Source organism: Dendropsophus ebraccatus, chromosome 2 (assembly GCF_027789765.1).
Source record: "Dendropsophus ebraccatus isolate aDenEbr1 chromosome 2, aDenEbr1.pat, whole genome shotgun sequence".
Classification (NCBI taxonomy): Eukaryota; Metazoa; Chordata; class Amphibia; order Anura; family Hylidae; genus Dendropsophus; species Dendropsophus ebraccatus.
Window position 1 is genome coordinate 138,408,584 of NC_091455.1, and position 21,245 is coordinate 138,429,828.

At 41.2% G+C, this 21,245-nt stretch overlaps 1 protein-coding gene across 3 annotated transcripts in view; it reads left to right on the forward strand.

Moving 5' to 3' along the window:
- LOC138783558 (epidermal growth factor receptor-like) overlaps window positions 1–20,680 on the forward strand; it is a 74,397-nt gene extending 53,717 nt beyond the window's left edge. For all 3 annotated transcript variants that reach the window (XM_069958390.1, XM_069958389.1, XM_069958391.1), the window contains 9 exons: window positions 71–189; window positions 300–423; window positions 2,956–3,072; window positions 4,342–4,474; window positions 6,055–6,128; window positions 14,492–14,582; window positions 14,889–15,082; window positions 18,331–18,448; window positions 20,446–20,680. In XM_069958390.1, the coding sequence (XP_069814491.1) occupies window positions 71–189; window positions 300–423; window positions 2,956–3,072; window positions 4,342–4,474; window positions 6,055–6,128; window positions 14,492–14,582; window positions 14,889–15,082; window positions 18,331–18,431 (953 nt within the window). In that variant the 3' untranslated portion in view covers window positions 18,432–18,448; window positions 20,446–20,680. The remainder of the gene's footprint in view (window positions 1–70; window positions 190–299; window positions 424–2,955; window positions 3,073–4,341; window positions 4,475–6,054; window positions 6,129–14,491; window positions 14,583–14,888; window positions 15,083–18,330; window positions 18,449–20,445) is intronic.
- The last annotated feature ends 565 nt before the right edge of the window (window positions 20,681–21,245 follow it).

Sequence of the window (21,245 nt, forward strand, 5' to 3'; positions counted from 1 at the left end):
GAGTGGTATACTACTTTGGAGGCCCACATTTTATATTCTTCAGTACATCAATGTATCGCATTTCTTCTAGTATCAAAGCTTGTGTGTGACCAGACCTGCTCAGGACGCTGCCGGGGACCAAAGCCCAGTGATTGCTGTGACCATAAGTGTGCAGCAGGATGTACAGGTCCCAAAGAAACAGACTGCCTGGTAAAACAAACAGCTTTAAATACATGAGTATATTTTCAGGAAATATTAAACTTGCCATATCTACAGAGTAACCCATTGCATAATTAAACAATGATTTTTTTTCTACAAAGGCTTGCAAATTGGTACGAGATAATTATGATAAATGTCTGGAATTGTGCCCTAATCTTCATACGTTTAATGATGTGCACCCACTGGAAAATAACATAAAGGACTCGTGTGTGATAAAATGTCCAGGTGAGTCGAAGTCTTTCAGTGCTATTCTTTACAATAGGGAGACCTCTTTTTAATTGATATGTATCTTCACCTTCCATTCCCTGCACATCTCTATTTGTCCTAGTTTATCCAAAATTAATGACAACCCTCACTAGCCCTTCCCCTTTTAGCTGCCCTTGCTTGTGGATGTTGCTGCCTTGGGTCTTCCAGCTTATGGCCAACTCAGTGTTATGTACAGATTGTTCATCAAGAGTACTCAAATGACCGCCATGCCGAACGACCTGAAATTGTTCACCCAATTACACAGAATGATGATCGTTACTTACCATCACTCTTTCAGTCGTCTTGTCGTCACTGTTGCGTTAGTCACTACTGTGAACGACTGAACAACATCTTATTACATGCGAACGATTTGCAAACTATCAACGATAAAAATAGGTCCAAATTCTATCAAACAACTAACGATTTCTCGTTGGTCGCTTAATCGCTGTCTGCTATTACACTTAACGATTATCGTTCAAATCCGAATGATCTAACAATTTTTTGAACGATAATCAACCCGTGTAATAGGGTCCTAAGTGTACCAGAAAGAAACTATTGATTTCTGTGTAAACATTCTTGTTTCCTATTGCTCTGAACAATGTGGCACACTAAGGGTCTGTTTACATGAGTGATTGCTGTATTGTTCATGCGGCCATCAACCCCTAGACGACCTAGGACATCCTGGAAGTCTGTCCCCAGATGACCCTGGACGTACTGGTACATCCTGAGCTATGAAGCGCGCTCCGGAGCGGAGCGCACTTCATAGCGGGTGGGGGCCTGCTGCAATCAGCAGCTGGCACCTCATCGTTAATGACACGCTGCAGCGTGACATTAACTCCTTCAACGCCGCAGCGTTTAAGTGTAAGTGACAGGGGGAGTCCCCTGTCACTTACCGATTGGGACCCCCGCAGTGTGACTGCGGGGGTCCCGATCATTAAAACGGACCACCGGAGGTCTCTCACCTGCCTCCATGCGGTCCGATCGGTGCTCTGGTCACTGAGCCTGCACAGGCAGGCTCAATGAGCAGAGCGCCGATAACACTGGTCAATGCTATGCCTATGGCATACCAATAATCAGTGTTAATAATGAAAGTAATCAATGTACAAGTCCCCCAAAGGAACTTAAAATGCATAAAAAAAAAGTTAAAATCACTAACACACTACCCCAAAACCCCTCCCCCAATAAAAGTTGAAATCACCCCCATTTCCCATTATATAAATAAAACATTAAAATAAAATAAATAAATAAACATATAAAATACCGTAGCGTGCGTAATTGTCTGATCTATTAAAATATAACAAGCGTCATTGCGAACGGTGAACGGCGTACACGAAAAGAGGGAAAAAAGTGCGCGGATTACCGATTTTATGTTACATTATATATAAAAAAAAAATTAATAAAAAGTGATTAAAACGTTCGATCTTCACAAGTATGGTATTTTTAAAAACTAGAGATCATGGCGGAAAAAAATGACACCCCATACAGCCCCGTAGGTGAAAAATTAAACTGTTATAAGTGTCACAATAGGCCCATTTTATTAATATTTAATTGCCAAAAAAAGGATTTCATTAAAAAATATATATAACATTAGAGAATCTGTGTAAACCTGCATATGGTTGTGTTCAGACTTACCTATAGAGTAATGGTATCTTGTCGCTTTTACCATATTGCATTCTTTTTTACGATTTCACCTATTTATGTCTTCATAAATAATATATTTGGAATTCCATCATACATGTTATGGTAAAATGAAAGACGCCATTACAAAGTACAACTATTCCTGTAACAAACAAGCCATTACATGGCCTTGTAGATAGAAAACTGAAAGTGATAGAGCTCTTAGAAGGTGCGAAGGGAAAAACGAAAGCGCAAAGATCAAAATTTGCGCGGTCCACTGGGTCATTTCGGGCCTGGTCCTCAAAGGGTTAACATACATTGTCACCAATCATACATCTCCTTTATTTACAAACAAAAGACAACCAATCAACCGATGAGTGTGCATTTGCTATTTTAAAATGGTTGATTAACGTTTGAATGAGCGTTCCTAGGAACAATTGTTGCCGATAATTGCCCAGTGTAAAAGGTGTGAACATACCTATGTAAAATTCCTACACTTATAAAAAAAAAAAAGGGGCAGCACATGTCATCACACAGCGATGGAAGTGGTTTATCAACAAGGCTCATTAATAGGAAATGCATTATTAGGTGAAACCGCATATGTATACTCAACATAAGGAATATGCCCATGATAAGGAACAAACCCCCTTTTCTAATTCTGGTAATTTAATGTCATAATTCCTAAAAAGCAAAATATCAGTCTCCACTTTACAATATCAATCCAATTTTCCACTTTGTAATAATAAATTGTTTAAAAAAAGTGCAATGCTGATGTCTGTTATTACACTGTATTTTAAAAAAAAATGTTTAATGCACTGAAGTATATCATATAATAATGTATTTTAAATATGTAATATGCTGAGTGGTATTGCACATTTCTATTTTATATTGCAGTAAATTATATGGTGACAGATTGTGGAACGTGTGTTCAGAAATGTAGTCCAGGTTCATACATGGTAGAAGAATATGGTGTACTCCGCTGTAAAAAATGTAATGGGCCATGCATACAAGGTAAATACACCCTTTTGGATTACATTTGCCAAATACATACTTATAAGGATCCCACAGCCTAATCTGTATTGAAGCCATAATTTATAGCAATGAAGAAATGATACATGTAAAAAGTAAAATAAATGAAAGGACTGTAAATGGTTATTAGGACTAGACTAGGCCTAATAACATTTCATTTCAACAAACTTAGCATAAGTCAACAATACTACTGCATGTAATATATTTTGTCAGAGCAAGTTCTCCTCTTATCACTCGCCTTTCCTGCTCCCCCTTTTACTAAGTTCATTATTCATTAACAATACCAGGCGCTTCAAATGATTAACTCCATCCAGAAGAGTGGTGGATTACTTGGATACACTGAAACTTATTCTGCTGCCAGACACGGTTTTAGACTGGGCACCTGATGTAAATTGAAACGTGCTTCACAGGGTTAATTTGACCCAGGAGAGCAGTGGATTATCAATAATCCCTTGCACCAGGGCTTTTAGTTTACTGTAAAATAAAATGTGCAGCTGCCATCTTGGACCAGGTTCTAACAAACTTTACAAAAAAACTAACTTTTTGCAAAGTTCATAAGGAATTGTAAGGTTCATAAGGTTTAGATCACTTATCTCTAGCCATGGTTTATCTTTGCACAATCTACCACACAAACATTTTAGGCTCTGCACCTTTCCAGCACCATCCTAATCTCCATATTTTCCATTCATAGTGCCCCATATAGTAATAAGGCCCCTACACTGTAGTTAAGTCTCTTTGTGCCACCCACAAAATAGCTCCCATCGTGCCTATTGTTAGGACCCCCTCTATGCCCTGTCCATTATTGGGTCGTTCTATAGTATTAGGCCCCCTCTGTGCCTCCTGTACAGTTTTTAGGCTCCATCTATGGCCAATAAATAGTACTATGTTCCCTTAAAGGCTCCCATGTAGTATTAGGTCACTTTGTGCCTCTTGAATAGTATTAGGTCCCCTGTGTATTTTCAGATCCCTCTTTGCTCAATGTATGTTATCAGGCCTCTCTTCCCTTCTACAATATTAGGTACCCTCTTTGTCCCCCGTATAGTGTTAGGCCACTCTGTGCCACTTCTATAAGTAATAAATAAATAATGAATGAATGTAAATGTATCACATCTACTGTTGATTTAGATTTTGAAAGTTATAATGACAGTAACAGTTTAAAATAAAGACTGCAATTATCTTTTTTTTTTTTCATTTTCTACAGAGTTAATAAAAAGGATTTTATGTGTCTTTGCTAAAATTTTTGTCTTTTAGGAAAAATATGTAATGGAATTGGATATGGAAATTTAAAATATGCCTCAGCAGTTAATGCTTCAAATATTGATGATTTTGAAAATTGCACCATAGTACTAGGAAGTATAGTGATTTTCAAATCTTCAATAATGGGGTGAGTTATTTGGTTGTGGCTTTTCATGCTAATAACTGTAGACATTAGGACTTAGGAAGGTCTAAATTTATACAATGTGTAAATTATATCAAACTATAATTATTGCCTTTCATTGTAAGATGAACAGGCAATATACTGTATCAGACTATGCCACAACAGATTATAGCCATGACTGTCCTATTTGTTAGACTCCCTGCTGCCATGGCAACCACTGACACACAGCAACTGCTATATCTGTGGGACAGTGGTGAAAGGGGGAGCTCCAGACCCTGTCAGATTCTTCACATGCCACCCAGTCACTACTGACTGCCAGAAATGTGAAGAGTTAACGGCTGGGGATAGATTTAGCTCCATTCCTCGCATTAGTATGAGCGTCCTGACTGTGTATTACATGTCAATTGCATCCCTGGTTGTCAATCAAATAATAGAAATATTGATGACATCTTTGCTTTATTATATTCTATGGAGCAAATAAGTTGAATCTTTTGTCAACCGGGGAATTGAGCATGCTGCTCCCTACTTCCCTTGACTGTATCTTGGGGTCACATTGGGTTTCAGGAGTGAGGTCCAGCGTGATCACTAACTTGATATGTATGTATGTATGATATGTATAAGGACATGTCAACAATTTTTAAAGATCACAGTTAAGACTTTAATATAGACACAGAAATGTGCCTGAAATTGGCCGCCCTACAGCTATTTTCACACAGTATTTCTATGAGTCTTATGGTTACTCTTTTTTTAACCAAAACTGTGGAACTGACAGGGCAAAATTATAATGGAAAGATTTGCCCAGTTTCTGTGTTTTCAATCCACTCCTGGTTGCGGTCGAAAAAAGATTCACCAAAAGACTGACGGAAATACTGTGTGTGAACGTAGCCTTAGGCTATGTTCACACAACGTCTTTTCATCTCCGTTTAAAATGACGTCCGTCATTTTGGGTCTAAAATAACGGACGTTATTTAGCATCCTGACCTCCCCTTGGTGCACTGCGGGCTGTTGGCACATTATTCTAATTTTAGTTACTAATTGGACTTTGCATGTGGCTTCATTGAAAAGTCCATTGAATTTAATAGTAAAAACGGAGACAGAACGGTGACAAAAGGGAAACTGTGCGTGAACTACAAATAAAAACGTCCGCTGTTTGCAAAAGACGTCCGAAAATAATGATCATGGTCATTATTTTGATGCCCGCAGCAAAAATGTCCGTTATTCAATACGTTGTGTGCATTGGATGTCCGTCTTCCCATTGACTTGAATGCATTGCATTGCAGTCAGTGAAATCTCGACATAAATGGACGTTATTTTAAATATGAAAATCGCAAGCCTTTTTAATATTTTTGACGTTGCGTGAACATAGCCTTGCTGTTGACTATAAGATACAGGCACTTTTTAGCAGGATGTTTTCTTGCTTAAAACAAGTCTTGCAAAGTAAAAGCCCTCATATGATGTAAAAACAGTGTCAGAATTTCAGTTTTATGAAAAATTTTGAGTTTTGGAAGGTGAGGATTAAAAAAACCTGTGTTGAGAAGAGGTTAATGGAGTAACATAATAACTAATATTTAAATTCATACCTTTAGTGACCGATACACCAACACATCTGCAATGGATCCAGCAAAACTGAACATCTTAAAAAGTATCAGAGAAATAACAGGTAAGTTACAGAACAAGAAGATTAATAATACAGAGCATGCTACACTTGTCACATCCTGCCCAGGCACATTGTGAAGACACCTTGCAGCAACTTACAGTCTTAAAATTTATGCATGCACTTAATCAGGTTTAACCAGTCAGCTTATTTTAAATTGGGAAAAATAAACAGGATTGACTGGACTGTCACCCCAGTTTTCCTATGTGCTTTTATTGTTGTTGGACAGTGTCACTAAGGTGGGGCTTAGCGTCTGTTGAGCCCCCTCTCCTTGCCTGGGTACAGTGCCATTATCCACGGTCCCCTTGTGATGAGTAGTGATGAGCGAACATCCCAATGTTCGGTTCGGATCTCGAACATGAACATAAATTAAATGTATTTTTTATTGTGATCGGTACATGTTCGTGTTCAAGAACAAATAGCGAATTTACAGTAGAAGTGTGCGTTTTGGTCTGTGCACATGCTTACAGATTATCAGGTGCAAAGTTTATGCATTTGTGTTCATATTGCATACGTTTTGAGTTTAGAGTTATCAGGTGCAAAGCATTAATCGGACGAACATACAACATGTCCAACAATGATAAAAGCATACAGGAAAACAAGGGTGACAGTACCTCTTCGCGACCAAAGGTCATTGATGCACGAATGTCCGAGTCAAAATGAAGCAATGTTCATCCTCGCATTCTAAGAGCGATAACACTTTTATTTTTCCACCTACAGGGCTGGTTGGGGTGTCTTTTTTTGCGCCACTTTTTTTTTACTTTTCATTTATGCTGATCACCGTGCGGGAACAATATTGTAAGATTTTAATATATCATACAATTCCGTACGCTATGTAACATGTTTCCTTTTTATTTTTTTAAATATTTTTATTTGTATAATTGCAAAGATGGTAATATAAATCTTTATTGGAGCATTTTTTTTTAGTTTAAAAAAAAAAAATATATGTCTCAAAACTTTTTTATTATTTTTTTTTTTTTACACATTTTGTATTGCATATATAAGTCCCTTAGAGGACATACATATGCAATGCTCCGATTGCATATACTCATAAATGCTATGCCATATTATTGGTGATCTGCCTGAGAGCAGACTCTATCAACAAATTGAAGATCCAACAGGATGGAGATGAATGGCTTACCCCACAAGGTACAAGTGATCGAGACCCCAGTAGCCATGCTGCGGGTGTCCCGATCAGTCAGTGACAGGTGCTTGTCTTGTCACTTACTACCTTGAATGATGGGATCGCTGTGCATTGCAGCATTTAAGGGGGTAAATGGCAGGCAGCTGCAGGTTCGTGGCTGCCTATAATTATGCCCGGGTCTGGGGACAGTAATGTGTGCAGGTCCGATCACATCAAAACGGCCCTGCACACATTAAAACCCCTTCAAAGTCAGGAACGTTTATATACGTTCCTTCTGCACTGGGTATGTGCAGTAGGAATGTATATAGCCATATGGCTGATGTAAAGGGGTTAAGAATAGAGATGAGCGAACCTGGAGCATGCTCGAGTCGATCCGAACCCGAACTTTCGGCATTTGATTAGCGGTGGCTGTTGAACTTGGATAAAGCCCTAAGGCTATGTGGAAAACATGGATATAGTCATTGGCTGTATCCATGTTTTCCAGACAACCTTAGAGCTTTATCCAACTTCAGCAGCCACCACTAATCAAATGCCGAATGCTCGGGTTCGGATGGACTCGGACTCGAACCCGAACCCGGTTCGCTCATCTCTAGTTAAGAAGCAATTAAAAAAAAAAATTGTTCACCTTATTGATTAAAAAGAAAAAAAAATATTCAAACCATAAAAATATTGATTAGTTTAATTCTAATAAATGAAAAACACGTCTTTGGCACACTCAACATTTAAATTTTTTTTTTATTGTATAAATAATTTTGTTGCATTAATTTTTTTTTTTCATTTTAGTTTATGTATGTTTATTAACCTATTAATGACTGCCAATATGCCTTTTTACAGCATTAACTATTGGTCCTTATTCCAATCAATTCTTATGGCATGGCTGGAATAAGGTGGTGCAGCACAGCCTCTCCAAAATTGTGGGAGCTTGGCTCCTACACTAACTGCCAGGTCTAAAAAAGCTGGAGGCTCAGCTGTATAGAATGCCTGTCAGAGTTAGGCTATGTTCACACAATGTCCAAAAAAGGAATAAAGTGTCCGCTTTTTATGTTTTAAAAGACTTCCGTTATTGTATCATTTTAATTGGCTTGAATAAAATGCATTTCAGTCTATGGAATAATGGAAGTCTTTTTCACACATTGGCTATGTTCGCACAATGTTTTTTTCAGCTCCGTTTAAAATGACGTCTGTTATTTTGAGTCTAAAATAATGGACGTTTTTCGAAGTCTGGCATCGCTTAAGTGCAATGACGGGTGTTTGCACATTATTTTAGTTTTACTAATTGCACATTATTTTAGGTTACTAATTGCCCTTTGGTTGTGGCTAAATTGAAAAATCCATTTAATTTAATAGTAAAAACAGAGAAAGAACAGTTACAATAGAACTGTGTGTGAACAGCTAATTAAAAACATGCGCTATTTGCAAAAAACATCTGAAAATAATGTTCATGTTTATTATTTTGATGTCCGTGCCAAAAACATCCGTTTTTCAATGCATTGTGTGCATACTATGTCCGTTTTCCCATTGACTTAAATGCAATTGCATTGAAGTCAGTTAAATTGCTGCAAATACGGACGTTTTTTTAAATAGCGAAATCAGACGCTTTTCTCCATTTTTGACGTTGTGTGAACATAGCCATTGTATTGAACACGTCTGCCTTAAAAGACGTCCGTCATTCAATACAATGTGTGAAAAAGACGTCCGGTATTCCATAGACTTCAATGCATTATATTTAAGTTAATGAATGATGCAATAACGGACAGCTTTTAAACACAAAAATAGGACGCCTTTTTTCTTTTTTGGACATTGTGTGAACATAGCCATATGCAGTAATGCCTGTCAGAGTTACTGCAGTATAGTAGCTTACAAAGGTCCACTAATGGAACTAGTAAAGTAAAAAAAAATGTTTTAAATATTAAAGGGGTTATAACATTTATAAAATAGTAAAATTTACATTCTCCATACAAAATAAATTAGGTAAAACATAAAAACATATATGTTTGAGATCGTCATGTTTGTACCAACCCAAGCTATAAAATTATAACAACATTATTCATACAGCACAATTAACACTGTAAAAAAAAAATAAAAAAAAAGAAAAGTCAGCTGAATTTATGTATTTTGTAAATCTGCCCCCCACCCCCAAAAAAGTCATCAAAAGGGATCAAAAGGAATAAAAATTAATTAATAAAACTATAGATTATCCCGCAAAAAGAAGAGCCCAAACCAAATGTAACAAACACCTAGAAAATACTTGTGTTGCATACAAAATAATTTCATTTTAAACCCTTCATGTCAGAGCCAGTTTTTTTTTCCTGCACTTCTTGTGTTTAAAAAGCCATAGTGCTTTCATTTTTCCACCTACAGACCCATATAAGATCTTATTTTTGTGACACAAATTGCATTTTGTAATGACATTCTTAATTTTTTCATTAAATATGTTGTAAAACCAAGAAAAAAATATTTGGAAGGTAAAATTAAAAAACAATAACTACTTAAATTTCAGTTGGGTTTTGTGTTGGTAAAGCTGACATGTTAGCTATATTCCTCAAGTCAGTATATAAATTTTACAGCTTTTAGAAAATTGTAAAATGAATGTGCTTCAAAGTTTTTTATTTGGAAAATATTTTTTATTATGGGATGAAGAAACATTTATTATTATTATTCATTTAGACTCTTTTATAGTCCCTCTAGGGCAGTGATTTTCAACCTTTTTTGAGCCGCGGCACACTTTTTATACTTAAAAAAATCCTGGGGCACACCACCAACCAAAATGGCACAAAATGACACTAAAACAGTACATATTATACATATAGTTAATAATATAGATTCTAAATGTATTTATACTCACTCAGTGTGAAACCTGGGCCTGTTTTCTTCTCCCCCCTGTGCTTCTCTCCCGTGCTTCTCTCCACAATACTTCTACCCCCTATTTCTCTCCTGTGCTTCTCTCCACCATACTTCTCCCCCCTGCTTCTCTCCTGTGCTTCTCTTCACCATACTTCTCCCCCCTGCTTCTCTCCTGTGCTTCTCTCCCCCATGCTTCTCTCCTGTGCTTCTCTCCACCATATTTCTCCCCCCTGCTTCTCTCCTGTGCTTCTTTCCCCCATGCTTCTTTCCTGTGCTTCTCTCCACCATACTTATCCCCCCTGCTTCTTTCCTGTGCCTCTCTCCACCATACTTATCCCACCTGCTTCTCTCCTGTGCTTCTCTCCCCCATGCTTCTCTCCTGTGCTTCTCTCCACCATACTTCTCCCCCCTGCTTCTCTCCTGTGCTTCTCTCCCCCATGCTTCTCTCCTGTGCTTCTCTCCACCATACTTCTCCCCCCTGCTTCTCTCCTGTGCTTCTCTCCACCATACTTCTCCCCCCTGCTTCTTTCCTGTGCTTCTCTCCCCCATGCTTCTCTCCTGTGCTTCTCTCCCCCATGCTTCTCTTTTGTGCTTCTCTCCACCATACTTCTCCCCCCTGCTTCTCTCCCCCATGCCTCTCTCCTGTGCTTCTCTCCACCATACTTCTCCCCCCTGCTTCTCTCCTGTGCTTCTCTCCCCATGCTGCTCCTGTGCTTCTCTCTACCATACTTCTCCCCCTGCTTCTCTCCTGTGCTTCTCTCCACCATACTTCTCCCCCCTGCTTCTTTCCTGTGCTTCTCTCCACCATACTTCTCCCCCCTGCTTCTCTCCTGTGCTTCTCTCCTCCATGCTTCTCTCCACCATACTTCCCCCCCTGCTTCTCTCCTGTGCTTCTCTCCCCCATGCTTCTCTCCTGTGCTTCTCTCCACCATACTTCTCCCCCTGCTTCTCTCCTGTGCTTCTCTCCCCCATACTTCTCCCCTCTGCTTCTCTCCTGTGCTTCTCTCCCCCATGCTTCTCTCCTGTGCTTCTCTAACCCATGCTTCTCTCCTGTGTTTCTCTCCACCATACTTCTCCCCCCTGCTTCTCTCCTGTGCTTCTCTCCACCATACTTCTCCCCCCTGCTTCTCTCCTGTGCTTCTCTCCCTCATGCTTCTCCTGTGCTTCTCTCCCCCATGCTTCTCTCCTGTGCTTCTCTCCCCCATGCTTCTCTTCTGTGCCTTTCTCCACCATACTTCTCCCCCCTGCTTCTCTCCTGTGCTTCTCTCGCCATGCTTCTCTCCTGTGCTTCTCTCCACCATACTTCTCCCCCCTGCTTCTCTCCTGTGCTTCTCTCCCCCATGCTTCTCTCATGTATTTCTCTCCACCATACTTCTCCTCCCTGCTTCTCTCCTGTTCTTCTCTCCCCCATGCTTCTCTCCTGTGCTTCTCTCCACCAAACTTCTCCCCCTGCTTCTCTCCTGTGCTTCTCTCCACCATACTTCTCCCCCTGCTTCTCTCCTGTGCTTCTCTCCCCCATGCTTCTCTCCTGTGCTTCTCTCCCCCATGCTTCTCTCCTGTGCTTCTCTTCACCATACTTCTCCCCGCTGCTTCTCTCCCCATGCTTCTCTCCTGTGCTTCTCTCCACCATACTTCTCCCCCCGCTTCTCTCCTGTGCTTCTCTCCCCCATGCTTCTCCTGTGCTTCTCTCCCCCATGCTTCTCTCCTCCATGCTTCTCTCCTGTGCTTCTCTCCCCCATGCTTCTCTTCTGTGCCTTTCTCCACCATACTTCTCCCCTCTGCTTCTCTCCTGTGCTTCTCTCCCCCATGCTTCAATTCCTGTATTTCTCTCCACCATACTTCTCCCCCCTGCTTCTCTCCTGTGCTTCTCTCCACCATACTTCTCCCCCCTGCTTCTCTCCTGTGCTTCTCTCCACCATACTTCTCCCCCCTGCTTCTCTCCTGTGCTTCTCTCCACCATACTTCTCCCCCCTGCTTCTCTCCTGTGCTTCTCTCCACCATGCTTCTCCCCCTGCTTCTCTCCTGTGCTTCTCTCCCCCATGCTTCCCTCCTGTGCTTCTCTCCCCCATGCTTCTCTCCTGTATTTCTCTCCACCATACTTCTCCCCCCTGCTTCTCTCCTGTGCTTCTCTCCACCATACTTCTCCCCCCTGCTTCTCTCCTGTGCTTCTCTCCACCATACTTCTCCCCCCTGCTTCTCTCCTGTGCTTCTCTCCACTATACTTCTCCCCCCTGCTTCTCTCCTGTGCTTCTCCCCACCATACTTCTCCCCCCTGCTTCTCTCCCCCGTGCTTCTCTCCTGTGCTTCTCTCTACCATACTTCTCCCCCCTGCTTCTCTCCTGTGCTTCTCTCCGTCATACTTCTCCCCCCTGCTTCTCTCATGTGCTTCTCTCCACCATACTTCTCCCCCCTGCTTCTCTCCTGTGCTTCTCTCCCCATGCTTCTCTCCTGTGCTTCTCTCCACCATACTTCTCCCCTCTGCTTCTCTCCTGTGCTTCTCTCCTGTATTTCTCTCCACCATACTTCTCCCCCCTGCTTCTCTCCTGTGCTTCTCTCCACCATACTTCTCCCCCCTGCTTCTCTCCTGTGCTTCTCTCCACCATACTTCTCCCCCTGCTTCTCTCCTGTGCTTCTCTCCCCCATGCTTCTCTCCACCATACTTCTCCCCCCTGCTTCTCTCCTGTGCTTCTCTCCACCATACTTCTCCCCCTGCTTCTCTCCTGTGCTTCTCTCCCCCATGCTTCTCTCCTGTGATTCTCCCCACCATACTTTTCCCCCCTGCTTCTCCCCCCTGCTTCTCTCCCCCATGCTTCTCTCCTGTGCTTCTCTCCACCATACTTCTCCCCCCTGCTTCTCTCCTGTGCTTCTCTCCCCCATGCTTCTCTCCTGTGCTTCTCTCCACCATACTTCTCCCCCCTGCTTCTCTCCTGTGCTTCTCTCCACCATACTTCTCCCCCCTGCTTCTCTCCCCCATGCTTCTCTCCTGTGCTTCTCTCCACCATACTTCTCCCCCCTGCTTCTCTCCTGTGCTTCTCTCCTCCATGCTTCTCTTCACCATACTTCTCCCCCCTGCTTCTCTCCTGTGCTTCTCTCCACCATACTTCTCCCCCTGCTTCTCTCCTGTGCTTCTCTCCCCCATGCTTCTCTCCTGTTCTTCTCTCCACCATACTTCTCCCCCCTGCTTCTCTCCCCCATGCTTCTCTCCTGTGCTTCTCCCCACCATACTTCTCCCCCCTGCTTCTCTCCTGTGCTTCTCTCCCCCATCCTTCTCTCCTGTGCTTCTCTCCACCATACTTCTCCCCCCTGCTTCTCTCCTGTGCTTCACTCCACCATACTTTTCCCCCCTGCTTCTCTCCTGTGCTTCTCTCCCCCATCCTTCTCTCCTGTGCTTCTCTCCGCCATACTTCTCCCCCCTGCTTCTCTCCTGTGCTTCTCTCCACCATACTTTTCCCCCCTGCTTCTCTCCTGTGCTTCTCTCCCTCATGCTTCTCTCCTGTGCTTCTCTCCACCATACTTATAATCCGCCACTGATCGCTGCAAATTGCCGGGGAACAAAACACAGGGGCACCATAGTTTGTGGAACTTTCCCCGCGGCACACCCGACCATGTGTCGCTGCACACTAGTGTGCCGCGGCACACTGGTTGAAAATCACTGCTCTAGGAGACTCCTCTGAGCAATATTCATGATTGCTCATAGGGATCAATGTAGTACACATGTAGTGCATTAATTCACGGAATCTGCAATTGATTGCTTCAGGCTGCTGATGGCAATTGCCGAAACAAGGGCCACACTGGGACATAGAAAAGTGCAGTAAGTATAATGGATCAGCTTGTAGCGATCACATTGCGTCCACTGGTCATTGCACCACCAATGAAAGCATTCAAATGCACATTTAAATGCCATTGTTGGTTTTGCCAGCTACTATTGGCGGCCCCCCAGCTACTGATAACAGCTGGCGGCTGTCCGGTATAGAGAGGCCTCTATACCCCATTACTGGCACCACAACACAGAAAGGGATTAAAACCTACAGAGAAAAAACAAAACGCGACTCAAGGGGGGAGATTTATGAAAGGGTGTAAATATACACCTGGTGTAAACTGCCCCCAGCATCCAATTACAGCTGCTCTTTTATTTTACCAGAGCTGAAAACTGAGCTGTGATTGGCTGCTGTGGGCAGTTTACACAAGGTATATATTTACACTCATAATATGATTTCATAAATCTCCCCCAAGGTGTATAGAGATTCCTATTATTTACTATAGATACCCAATAAACATCTGAATTCAGTGTTTTATCCTAAAACTGATTATTGTATATCTGGTACTAGCAATAGAGTTAATAGACATATAGTCACTTTATAAAAAAACTTTGCTTTTACAGGTTATTTATTGATTCAGTGGTGGCCTGAAAATTACACTGATCTGAGCATTTTTGAAAATGTGGAAGTTATCCGCGGTGGACCAAAATTTGAGTAGGTATTTGAGCGACATACAAATTTATTATTTGTACCATTCAGAACTGTAGGTCATTTGCCATATGTACCAAATTTTATATCTATGTTATTTTTAAACTGGTGTGGTGTCCCAATAATGTATGGCTCTTTAGTCAATAGTCAGATGCAGGACAATGAATAGTAGAATGGAACATGGATGAGCTCCAGAGAAAAATAATGGGAAATAAAACTAGGGCAGATTAGATGGACCAGGCAGTCATTTTCGACCCACTACATTCTCTCAGTGGTTAATCGTCTCAGAAAGTATCTTCTTTTGCATTTTAGTTGGACATATGCACTTGCTGTAGTAAATGTATCTATATCATCACTGGGATTAAAATCTCTTAAAGAAGTGAGTAATGGCGATGTTATTATCAGAAGTACGGATCTCTGCTATGCTGACACCATTAACTGGTCAAGAATCTTCAGGACAAACAAACAAAAGGTTAAAACAGAAAACAAAAGCCTGAAAGATTGTGGTAAGTGCTCTTTTGTTGTCAAGGTTATGAGGATAGCATGGATGTTATTTTTGCCAGGTAAATGATAACTTTATTACATATGTATGTATATATATATATATATATATATATATATATATATATATATAAAAGCAACAATGACTTGTGAGTTTTTTCTTTTTTAATGAAGAAAAAAGTTGGAAAGGGTTTTTTTTTCCCCTCTTCAGCTTTTTTTCTTCATTAAAGAGGACCTGTCACCCCCCGTGCCGGGGTGACAGGCTCCCGACCCCCTGTTAGATCTTCCTATACTCACGTGATCCCGCCGGGTCCCGCTTCCTGATCCGGTCGGGTCACGGAGATATCAGCGCCCGAAGCCTGGCGCGCGTGCTGACAGGAGAGTCCGATGCCCATAGAGAATGACGGAGCATCGGACTCCCCATTCATTCTCTATGAGCATCAGACTCTCCTGTCAGGGCGCGCGGCGGGCTTCGGGCGCTGATATCTCTGTGACCCAATCGGCTCAGGAAGCGGGACCCGGCGGGATCACGTAAGTATAGGGGGCTCTAACGGGGGGTCGGGAGCCTGTCACCCCAGCACGGGGGGTGACAGGTCTCCTTTAAGAAAAGATAAAACAGGGTCACACAGTAGTCAGCACTGCAGACTTGCAGCGCTTGGGTGCTGAGTACATCTGCATGGAGCTTACACGTTAATCAGCCATAACAGTAAGACCAATGACAAACAACCAACAACAGTGTGGCATATCTTAATGTGTGTTGGCTGTGTCGCCATTGACGCGTTTAAGTACCCACACTGAGCCTTGTCCATTATTAAATGTGCCTAGATTGTGCATGTGTACATCAGAAATGGACTTCAAGCAATGTAAGAAGGTGAACAGCTGGTCTGATGAATCAAGTTTTTTATGGCAGCCATGTAGGTGTGGGATGCGATGACATCAGGATGCACTGTATTGTATTCTGATGCTTTGGGCTCTTGGAAACCTTGGGTCTTGCCATCAATTTGGGTGTTACTTTAATAGCAAAGGTCTCTTTCAGTAGGATAATGTATCCTGTTTATACACTTCCATTAACATCTATGGGAGTTATGTAAACTGCCAGTTTCGCTGTTTTTGGAATCCTAGCTATTTCCCGCCACTTCAACAAGGCTGACTGGGATGTCCTCATTCTATAGAAAGGTGTAGGCTTTTATAGCATATCCTGTGAATATTTCAGATGGAAATAAGTAAGGTGCAAAAAGATGAAGAAAAGTTGCAGGTTTTAAAAAAGTTGCATAAAATATCTTGGTCACACAACTTACATGAAACTTACTTTTGCCTGACCAATGATGCTGAGTAGCTCCAGCATTAGAATAAGGCTGGGTTCACACTGTGTTTTTGCTGTCCTTTTAACCCCTTAACGACAACGGGCGTACATTTACGCCTTCACTGCCTGGGACTTAACGCAGGAGGACGTAAATGTACGCCCTGACGTGGTCCCGGGCTATGGAGCGGCTCACGAGCTGACCCCGCCCCATACCGGGTGAGGACCGGCTGCTATTTGCAGCCAGGCCCTCACCCTCAATGGCAGGCTGCTGCCATTAACCTCTTAAACATCGCGATCGTGCCGCGACCTAAGTATAAGTGACCGGAGCATCTCCAGTCACTTAACGATCGGGACCCCCGCAGCATGTCTGTGGGGGTCCCGATCGCTTTTCCTGACTGCCGGAGGTCTTCTCCTTACCTCCGTGCAGTCCTCGGATCGGTCCTCTGATTCAGCCTGCCACAGGCAGGCTGAATCAGAAGTTCCGAGATAACACTGATCCCTGCAATGCTATGGCATAGCAGGGATCAGTGAATGTAATGTAATACATGAATGTGAAAGTTCCCTAAGGGAACTATAAAAGTATAAAAAAAATAAATAAATAAATAAAGGTTTTACAAAGTGCCCCAAAGCCCCTCCCCCAATAAAAGTGTAAATCACCCCCCTTCCCATTGCATACATAAAACACATAAAAAGTAATAAAGTTAATTAACATATTATACACCGTAGTGTGCGTAATCGGCCGATCTATTAAAATAAAACATTACTTTTCCTGCTTGGTGAACGGCGTGAAAAAAAGCAATATTTTAATTTAATAAAAAGCGATCAATACATTTGATCTAGAGAAAAAATGTTACTAATAAAAACTAGAGATCATGACGCAAAAAATGACACCCCATACGACCCCCCAGGTGAAAAAATAAATGCACTATAGGAGTCACAATACGGCTATTTTAAATATGCCTATTTGAAATAAAAAATTTTTACTGCTAATAAAAATAGTAAAACGAAAGAAAACCTAGTAAACCTGTATATCACTGTGTTCAGACCGAACTATAGAATAAAGGAAAAATGCCAGTTTTACCGCAAAGTGGATTACGTAAACGTGAAAGCCCCCCAAAATTTGCTGAATTGCATTTTTTGACCCAAGTTCCGTAATTCATTTAATTGCAGATTGAAAGATGCCATTACAAAGTACAGCTGCTCCTGAAAAAAACAAGCCCTTACATGGCCCGGTAGGTAGAAAAATGAAAGCATTATGGGTATTAGAAGAGAGGAGGAAAAAAACAAAACGCAAAAGTGACAATTGTCCCTGTCCTTAAGGCCATTTCTGGCTCTGTCCTTAAGGGGTTAATGGAAGAAATAAATGAAAAAACTGATGCATTTCTGTGCATCAGTTTGGATCCTTTTTCCATTGTCTTCTATTATAAAAAAAAAAAAAAAAAAAAGGATCAATCTCATCCTTTTTTTAAATGGCACACGCAAAAAATTGGTTGACCGGGTTTTTGTGTACACTAGAAAAAGGATCCGGTTTGATTTATTCTTTCTTATAATGAAAGTCAATGGAAAAACAGATCTAAACGGATGTACACAAATGCATCTGTTTTTTCATCCATTTTTTCCATTAAACGGATCAATTAAACAGACAACAAAAACGCAGTGTAAACTCAGTGGGGTGTGTTGCGCTGCAACTTCAATTCAGTTTCAGGTCATGTGTGACACAGATTTCAACTTAAGTAAAGGGTCATGCTTGCAGAACACATTATAAGAAATTTGTTATGCATTTGCACCTAATAAATCCATTACAATTTCAATTGTATTTAACATGCTGTGAAAGAAGAAACGATTATTGAAAAAAAACTAGTGAGCACCTATTCTACCCATGGTATCTGACTTTATAGTGGATTTTATGTAGAGGCCAGAGGTTAGCTTTAATAATTTTTTTCTTGCCAGTTGCTGAAGGAAAGATTTGTGATGTGTCATGTTCTGATGATGGTTGCTGGGGACCTGGACCTTCTCAGTGTTTTTACATCGGGGAAAATAATGTGTCATAATACAGAATTCTTCCAGGGTAACTATTTGCATAACCTTTTTATGAGCTTACACTACACAGGAAGTGGGAGTAGAACTTAGGGACTGTTAAGCAGAGAAGAAAACCTGGACTGTGTGAATGCATGCTGATCTGGTCAGCCTACTCCAGAGGATTCACACTGTGCCAGAAGGGTAAATCAAGGCTTCCATCCTATCTGTCACCATCTATTATAGAGCTATCACCAACTTAAGTTATGCTGTAAAGTTACTTGTTGGACTCATTAAGTTTAAGAGTACCTGTCACGTTTTTTATAGGCCAGAGTCTGAGTGTTCAAAACCCTGACTGATCAGTAGAATGAGCAGAGAGACAACAGAGCTGCTGCATGCTCCTCTCCCTGCTGTGTGTCTGTGACCTGGACAGAACCAATTGACTTCAATTGAAAGTCCATCTAGGTCACGTGAGACGGAGCCAGGAATAAATACAATGGACACAGACTTGTATTGACCTTAATAAGAATATTTAAATACCATGAGGGGGATTTATCATTCTGTGCATTAGGCACAGATGATAAGTTGCAAAAATGGGGGAGGGGAGCAGGTAGGGGCCACAGCTGTGCATAGACCATCAATAGTTTTAAGAAAACCCCTTTAAGTATTCCCACCACTTGCTATATTCATCATTGTTAGATCATTATTACTAGACAATAAACAATTTCTCTGATTTTATTAAGGAATTTAAAAAAAGTTAAACAATAAGAAATGTATTAATATAAATGTATTTGCACATATGCCTGTGCATGGCTATCAATAAAAAGACTGGGCTTCCTTTGAAACCCCACCAACATTGTGATCAATGGGAAATAGTGACCTCCAGGGACCTTAAAGGTAATCTGTCAGCTTCCGAGCCCAACCTAAGGTGCTGAAAGTATGTTGAAGCTGGCAGTCCCCTTGTGAGCATGATGCCTTTGATAATTTGTCTGTACAGTGGAATATGCATCTTATTGTAATAAAGAGTGAAACAGGAGTTGTTTGTGCCACATTCTGGCACACCTCACCCCTCCTTCCTCCTCTTCATAAATATTCAATACTGCCCGGCCTCCTACTCGCTCAGCTGTCATTCAGTGTCTCTGATTGCAGATCAGTCCTCTGTAGGCAGTTTAGGCAACTATACCTGAGAAACACTCAGGTATAGTTGAATCTCCGAACCCAAATGTGTTGGGGCTGTGGTCTAGGGGTAACTCACCTGTCTAGAGATCTGCCAGCAGTTCATCCTTTGGTTCAAATCCCCTGATGGAAATGACATTTAGGTCTTTATTTATTTTTTTCTCATTATTGTATAATTTTTTAGGCTATGTTCACACACATTATTTTTGCTCAGTGTTTTGTTGACAATTTTGCTACCAAAACCAGGAGTGAATTGAAAACACAGAAAGGCTATGGTCACACACTGTTGAAAATTGAGTGGATGGTCATCATTTATTGGCAAATAACGGCCAATATTTCAAAGCAACTGCCATTGTTTTAAAATAATGGCAATTATTTGCCATTAAATGGCGGCCATTCACTCCATTTAAACAGGGATATGAACCAAAGAATGAACTGCTGGCAGGTCTCTAGACAGGTAAGTCACCCCTAGACCACAGTTTCAGCACATTTTAAGTAAGAGATTCAACTATATCTGAGTTTTTCTTTCAGACATAAACTGCCTACAGAGGACTGATCTGCAATCAGAGACCCTGGCTGACAGCTGGGCGAGCAGGAGGCTGGGCAGCATTGATTATTCATAAAGAGGAGGAAGGAGGAAGGACTGGTGAGATGTGCCAGAGTGTGGCACAGACAACACTTTGACACTTCATTACAGTAGGATTGTGCATAATCCACTGCACAGACAAATTAACAAAAAGTACCATGCTCACTATTGGACTGCCAGCTACAGCACATTATTATTATTATTATTATTATTATTATTATTATTATTATTATTATTATTATTATTATTATTTTATTGAAGCAGCATTTTACCTTTTTTATTTTCAGTGTTGGACTTTTAAAAACAGTAATTTTGTCTAGCTCTTGAACCTGAAGCTTTGGTTAGCAAAAACTGTAAGAGGAATAACTTACAAACCTTATGTCAAGCACATCTGAGAGAAACAGACCTGCAACCAATTTTGTGGTTCATCACTTTGTAATGTATAAATGAACTATTGTATCTTCTGCAACAAAACATTTTAATAAAGACAATTTATATGTCTTTATCTATTATTATACATTACGCATGCGTCATACATTTTCCGTCACACCCGACTCCTATATCTACTGCTGTCATCTGCCGGTTGATGGTCAGGATGGTCATTTCTGGTGCACTCAGGATTCACATACATATGTGGAGTATAACCTTAAGGGGTCATAGTTTGTGTCATAAACCTGTCATAGGCTATGGCATACCGTTACATCATGATGCATTAAAGGAAAAGTCCCATGAAATAAGAAAAAAAAAAAACAGTCACTGACTGGCTGAGCGGGTAATCAGTCAGCTATGCCATGACATTGCAGATGAAAGAGCCGAGTACATGACATACTTGGGTTCCAGACGAAAATAATAGCCGGCGGCTGCCAGAGAGACGTGAGAGCAGCACAATGGGAGGCACGGGGACTGGTAAGTATACTGTGTTTATTAAGTTCCCCCACCTAGTTCAATATGGAAAGTTGGGGACCTGCTGTATCTCTCTACCTCTTCCTGCCTATCATCTGTTTGCTGTCTTTGTACAGTAATCTGGGGTATTATTAATTGTATGGAGACAATGACTCGGGTAAAAAAGACAGGAAGATGCAGTGTA